At 47.3% G+C, this 7,479-nt stretch overlaps 1 protein-coding gene across 1 annotated transcript; it reads left to right on the plus strand.

Moving 5' to 3' along the window:
• The first annotated feature begins 882 nt into the window (after nucleotides 1-882).
• Nucleotides 883-2,706, plus strand: LOC121134384 (igE-binding protein-like). The gene is made up of 2 exons (XM_040732562.1): nucleotides 883-1,566; nucleotides 1,612-2,706. Exons 1-2 carry the CDS (start codon nucleotides 883-885, stop codon nucleotides 2,704-2,706), a joined length of 1,779 nt encoding a protein of 592 aa, XP_040588496.1.
• Nucleotides 2,707-7,479: the final 4,773 nt, after the last annotated feature.

Consider the following 7,479-nt stretch of genomic DNA (forward strand, 5'->3'; position numbering starts at 1 on the left):
ACCCATGTTTATCACAGCACTATTCATGACAGGGGAGTAATGGAACCAACCTGGTGTCTGCCACAGAGAAGAATGAAATTATGTCATTCACACATGCAACTAGCAGTTATCACGTTAAACAATTAGTCTCAGAAAGATGAAGGTTACATTTTCTCTCATTTGTGGTTTCTAGATACAAACACATAAACACATGTATGTACTTATGACGTAAAAGAAGTAAAACAATTTAGAGGAATAAGGAGACCAATAATGGGGATAAGGAGAGAGAAAGGAGACATTAAGGGGTGTAGGGAGCCACTCCTGCATTCTCCATTACAAGATGGCGCCTGCACGCCCAGGTGAAGGTTGCTGGCCTATATAAGGAAGGGGTTTTATGTGTTTGGGGTCTCCGCTCTGTAAGCTTATGTTCTCCCTCTCAGACGCATTAAAGCTTTACTGTAGAAGGATCCTGAGTGTGCCGCGTCATTCTTGCTGGCGAGACGGTAGCACGGGACAACTGGTGCCGAAACCCGGGAATCAAGACCTCATCATCGTCAGCACCATCAGAGACCCCTTGACTGCAAGGAGGATTCAGAACTACAGGCAGGTACGTCTCGGAGAGGTATGTTTTTTCTGGACTTTGGCTTAGGACTGTCGCCACCTTGGGACAGAAGTGTTGAGGCTTTAGTGCTTGTCCTCGGGGCCACTTTGATCTTTGTTGCTATCCTGTTTTGTTACCATCGCTGGCATTGCTAGGCACAGCAAGACCGAGGTAGATAAGCGGCAGCGCCTTGGGGCGCGTATCAGTCTCTTGTAGATAAAGGAGCTGCGCGCAAAAACATCACTTTCATTTTCAGCACACCAGTAAGACGGACGTACATAAGCCGCGGGTGCTAATTCATCATGGGCTCCTCGCAGTCGGTCATTACCGCACTAGACACAGTGCTAAGACAACGGGATATAAAGATTGCCCATCGCACTTTGAAAAATTTTGTTAAGGAAATTGATCGGGTGGCCCCTTGGTATGCTTGTTCCAGGTCATTGACTCTCGCCTCATGGAACAAATTAGGCAAAGATCTCGATTATAAATTAGCAGATGGAGATTTGAGGCAGGGCACAAAAGCCATTTGGAAACTTGTTAAAAATTGTTTACAAGATGAAGCCTGTAGGGGCGCCGTAGCAAAGGGCCGAAGTACCCTTGAGGAGGTCCAGGATAGCATGTCAGAAACCGAGCGTAGCAAGAGGTTGGGCGCGCGCAAAAAGAAAATCGTCCACAAGAAGGAAAAAGCCCCCCCCCCCCGGGAGTCTAGTGACAAGGGGGTGTTTCAGCCAGATCACGGGGATCCTCCCCCTGCTGTTAAACCAAAGGGAGGAGCTGGCTTCTACCCCGTGCAAGAGCTTGAAGCCTTAAATCTTGACAGTTCTGATGACTCTGAAAGCTCAGAGGATGAGGGTTTAGATACTGAGGAGGAAGCAGAGCTGGAAGAGGAGGCTGCCAAGTATGAGGAAGAAAGATACCATCCAGATGACCAGATACATAACAACAAAACACCTTGGAGGCGGCTGGTTCAAACAGTCCCCTCAAAAGTGGTTCCCTCGGCGCCTCCGCCATATGAGACATGCCCAAAGTAGTTTTCCTTTCTTCCAGAAAAGGTAAAACGCAGAATGCACCTCGCTTTCCCTGTTTTTGAAGGCGTTGACGTGACACAGCGGTTGCATGCACCCGTAGAATACAATCAGATAATGGAGCTGGCCGAATCAGTCAAAAAATACGGAGTTACGGCCAATTTTACTCTTGCACAACTAGATAGACTTGCCATGAATGCCCTAACGCCTTCTGATTGGCAGATGGTAGCGAAGGTAGCACTTGTCAGCATGGGCCAATATATGGAATGGAAAGCACTTTGGCATGAGGCTGCCCAAGAGCAGGCTAGAGCTAATGCGACAGCCCTGACACCTGAACAACAGTTGTGGACATTTGACATGCTTACAGGCCAGGGTCGTTTTGAGGCTGATCAGACCAATTATCATTGGGGTGCTTACCCACAGATTGCCAGCACGGCTATTAGGGCCTGGAAGGCACTCTCCAGGAAAGGAGGGGCGGACAACCAACTTGTAAAGATTATTCAAGGGACTCAGGAGCCTTTCTCTGACTTTGTGGCAAGAATGACAGAGGCAGCAGGGCGAATCTTTGGTGATCCCGAGCAGGCTGCACCTCTTGTTGAGCAACTTATTTTTGAACAGGCCACCCAGGAATGTCGTGCAGCTATAGCCCTGAGAAAGAACAAAGGATTACAGGATTGGCTTAGGGTCTGTAGAGAACTCGGGGGACCCCTCACTAATGCGGGGTTAGCTGCGGCAATCCTACAGTCTCAAAAGTGCCCCCTTAAGGGGCCAGATAAAAGAACCTGTTTTAAATGCGGAAAGGCAGGGCATCTAAGAAAAGATTGTAGGATGCCGGACAGGGAAAGAGAGCCACCAACACTTTGCACTCGTTGCGGCAAAGGATACCATAAGACTGCCCAGTGCTGCTCGGTACGGGATATAAAGGGAAGGGTTCTCTCCCCTATAGAAGCACCAACAAATGAGGTTCCAAAAACCGGGGCGTCGGGCCCACGGTTCCAGGGCCCGCCAAAATATGGGAACAGAGTCAACAGGATGATAAACGAGACCCCTCAGGAGTCGGAACAAGAATGGACTTGTGTGCTGCCTCCGACTTCCTATTAATGCCTCAGATGGAGGTTCAACCCATTCCTGTTCTAGCCCCAAAACCATTACCGGAGGGGACTATAGGGATCCTTCCCAGTAGAGGGTCACTTACATTACAGGGACTAGTTGTTCATCCAGGTGTTATTGACAATCAGCACTCCCCCGAGATCCAAGTTTTATGCTCCAGCCCAAATGGGATATTTTCCATCAACCGAGGGAATAGAATAGCTCAATTACTGCTCCTTCCAAGCGACCCTCACTATGGTACGGGAAATAAACGGATGGGCTCTTCAGGGTCAGACTCTGCTTATCTAGTTGTTCAACTTCATGATCGGCCAAGCCTATTACTTTGGATTAATGGCAAAAGTTTTGAAAGCATATTGGACACAGGAACGGATCGGAGTATCATCTCCTCTCATTGGTGGCCGAAATCCTGGCTGGTCACAGAGTCATCACATTCCCTACAGGGGCTAGGCTATAGCTCCCACCCCACTATTAGCTCCTCTATGCTTACATGGAAATCAGAGGAAGGTCATCAGGGACAGTTTACCCCCTACGTGCTTCCCCTCCCTGTTAATTTGTGGGGACGTGACGTACCGCAAGGCTTGGGGCTCATATTATCTAATGAATACTCGCCACAAGCTGTCAATATTATGAAAAAGATGGGGTATGAACATGGAAAGGGGTTGGGACACTTAAAACAGGGATGGGTAGAACCCATATCCCCTGACCCAAATCCAGGGAGATAGGACCTGGGTTTTTCCTAGGCGCCACTGGGGCAGCACGGCCCATACCTTGGAGAACGGAGGACCTGGTGTGGGTTCCCCAGTGGCCATTGACCTCTGAAAAATTAGAAGCAGTAAACAGCCTTGTGGCAGAACAATTGGCATTGGGGCACATAGAACCATCTACCTCCCCTTGGAATACTCCAATCTTTGTTATTAAAAAGAAATCAGGCAAATGGCACCTACTTCATGATTTAAGAGCCATTAATAAGCAAATGCATCCTTTGGGTGTAGTGCAAAGAGGTCTTACAGTGCTTTCTGCTTTGCCCAAAAATTGGGACCTAATTATTCTAGACATTAAGGATTGCTTTTTTTCTATTCCGTTGTATCCACCAGATAGACCTCGCTTTGCGTTCACCATTCCCGCCATTAATCATGAGGAACCTGACAGGCGATATCAATGGAAGGTGTTGCCACAAGGCATGGCAAACAGCCCTACCATCTGTCAATTATATGTACAGGAGGCTCTCAGACCCATCAGAAAACAGTATCCTAGTTTGATTGTCATACATTATATGGATGATGTACTCCTGTGTCATAAGGAATTAAACGTCCTTCAGGAGGCCTATCCCTTACTGCTTAAAAATCTATGGTTCTGGGGCCTCCAGATTGCCACAGAGAAGGTCCAAATTGCCAATACCGGGCACTTTATAGGATCCATGGTGTTCCCGGACAAAATCCTCCCGCAGAAAATAAAAATATATAGAGGCGATTTGCATACTTTGAATGACTTTCAAAAATTATTGGGAGATATAAATTGGCTACGGCCATTCCTAAAGATCCCCTCTGCAGATTTGAAGCCCCTGTTTGACATTCTGGAAGGGGACGCCCATATTACCTCCCCCAGGTCCTTAACACCCGCTGCAGAGGCAGCCCTCTGTTCAGTGGAGGAAGCTATTGAGGAAGCACAGCTATGTTGTATTGAACCGTCACAACCTTTTTCCCTCTGCGTGTTCAATATGAGGAAACTACCCACTGCAGTGCTTTGGCAGGGTGGACCCTTATTGTGGGTCCATCTACATGCCTCCCCGCAAAAGGTTATTGATTGGTACCCTGCAGCAATAGTTCAGCTTGCCCTTAGGGGTCTAAAAGCTGCTGTCAATCATTTTGGCAGACATCCCACGTTTTTAATTGTTCCCTACAACTCTTTTCAGGTACAGACATTGGCCGCTGCTTCTGATGATTGGGCCATATTAGTCACTACCTTTTTGGGAAAAATTGACAATCATTACCCTAAACACCCTCTGCTGCAATTCGCTGCGTCTCATCTTATTGTATTTCCCCGGATCACCTCTCATAACCCGCTAAAGAATGGATTGGTGGTGTATACAGATGGCTCCAAGAGTGGCCTGGGAGCTTATGTGGTGGGTACCCAGGTGTTCTCACGACAATATACTGAGACTTCCCTTCAAGTGGTGGAATGCTTGATGGTATTAGAAGTTCTTCAAAAATTCCCAGGTCCTCTTAACATTGTTTCTGACTCTTCCTATGTGGTTAATGCTGTAAACTTACTGGAAACTGCCGGGATCATTAGATCCACTAGCAGAATGGCATCTCTATTCCAAGGATTACAAGACTGTTTGTTAACCAGACAGGCTCCCATGTACATTACACATATTACGGCTCATTCTGGACTTCCTGGCCCAATGAGCCAAGGAAATGATTTGGCAGATAGAGCCACCAGATTGGCTGCGGCAGTTTTTGTCTCCCCGCTGCAAGCCGCTAAGACCTTCCATAACAACTTTCATGTTACTTCTGAGACCCTACACAAGCGCTTCTCTCTTACCAGGAAAGAGGCACGTGTCACTCAGTGTCATAATTGCTGTCAATTTCTCCCCACCTGTCACACCGGAGTAAATCCAAGAGGGATTTTGCCATTGCAAATATGGCAGATGGATGTTACTCATATTTCTTCCTTTGGAAGACTCCAATATGTACATGTATCAATAGACACCTGCTCTGGTGTCCTCCATGCCACACCACTCACTGGAGAAAAGACCTCCCATGTGATTCAACACTGTCTTGAGGCATGGAGTGCCTGGAGAAAATCTAAATGCTTAAAGACTGACAATGGACCTGCTTATACTTCTCAGAAATTTAAACAGTTTTGTGCACAAATGCAAGTCACACATGTTACGGGCTTGCCATATAACCCTCAAGGGCAGGGCATCGTTGAGCGCGCACATCACACGCTCAAATCATATTTAATTAAACAAAGAGGGGGAATAATAAAGGATTTACCCCCAGTGCCACGAGTTGCCATAGCAGTGGCACTTTTCACCATTAATTTTTTAAACTCAGATGAGCATGGTCAGACTGCAGCAGAGCGGCAGTGCTCGGACCCACATCGACCCAAGGAACTGGTGAAATGGAAAGATGTGTTAACCAATGAATGGAAAGGCCCGGATCCTATTCTAATAAGATCCAGGGGAGCTGTTTGTGTTTTCCCACAGAATGAAGAAAACCCTTTCTGGGTCCCTGAAAGACTTACCAGGACAGTCACGGAGCAAAAGGATGCAGCAGACCAGACGCATGAAAAGGGGGAGCAAGCTGCTCCTCCTTGTGTTACTGATGATGATCAAAACCCCAGCTGTCCAGGGGGAGCCGCGTTGGGGAATCATGTCAACGTTCCCACTTCTGATGCCGGTGATGTATAATGCGCAGGTTTTCCCCTGCTTTTTTGCCACTAATAAGGAGCTGGGCCTAGCTTTCCTGCCTAAAGATGAACAGATTCAGGAGCTTGGTGAAAATAGAACTATTTCTCTTAAAGGAAGCCTTTGTTTCTCAGCAGTTGACCAAAGCGCTGCTGATATGCCTTGCATTTTATTAAGCAATCAATCCTCGGCATGGCTCAAGGAGACCACCTGGGGAACTGGAGGTATAGTTATGGCTAATGCCTCTGTAATTTATGGATGGTGGCCACGCTTCCCAGTGGTAAATATCTCCACAGCTCTACCCCGTCAGCCAAAATTAGCCCCCTTTTGTAGAGGGGAGCAAACTGAAGAATTGACTTTACCCTGGGCTGGGTGCCAGTCCAGGGACTCTGCTTGGGCTAGTGAAGGCTTCTTTTCCTTTTCCCCCAATATGGGTATGGGAATTAACTTCACATCCCTAGATCCTATGCGATCCAACCTTAACCCATTTGACCAATGGCTGCTTTGTGGCATTAATGGAAGCTGCACTGACCCTACACCTATGGCAATGATTAAAGGGGGTAAAGGTGAAAAAGGGCAGCTGAAGTTTGACTGGAAAGGGTCTGTTGGCAGCGCCCTTCAGTCGGGCCATAGCTCTGGGTCATTCAGCTGGAAGGCCAGTGACATAAAAGATCAATCCTCCATACATACAAATTATGATCCCACACCGGTGTGTATTTGGCCTCCTTTTATTTGGATTGTGAGCAATAAGACTATTAATGAGAGTAATGGCTCTAAATTGGATTAAAAATCAGGAGGGTTTGTGTTGGGATGCTGTAAAATTCCCTTTAGCTGTAGTGACTTACATGCCGCGGTTTGTACCTGTCCCTGTGGAAGCACCTAGTAGTATGACCAAAGAGAGATTTTGGGATTTCTGCAATAATTGTTGCCGTCATGGCCACTACTGCAGTCACGGCAGCAGTTACAGCTTCTGCCCTCACATTGTCCAACTCGGTGCAAACGGCACAGGCTATCAATGGCTTATCGGCCATGGTGTCCGAAGCCCTAGACAAACAGGCCTCTGCAAACACCCAAATACAGGGTGGTTTGATGCTACTAAACCAGCACATTGATTTAGTGCAGGAACAATTGGACATATTATGGCAGATGGCCCAACTAGGCTGCGAGCAGAAACTCCCAGGCCTATGTATCACCTCCATCCAATATGAGAATTTTACCAAAGCAGCTAATTTGTCTAAAAGTCTTTTTCAGTTCATGTTACAGAATTGGACTTCTGAGTCTGAGCAGATGCTTCGGGAGCTGAGAACCGCTATTATCCAGGTCAACTCCACGCGCTTGGATCTGTCTCTGAC

Source organism: Mesocricetus auratus, unplaced genomic scaffold, assembly GCF_017639785.1.
Source record: "Mesocricetus auratus isolate SY011 unplaced genomic scaffold, BCM_Maur_2.0 Super-Scaffold_100027, whole genome shotgun sequence".
NCBI classification, from domain to species: Eukaryota; Metazoa; Chordata; class Mammalia; order Rodentia; family Cricetidae; genus Mesocricetus; species Mesocricetus auratus.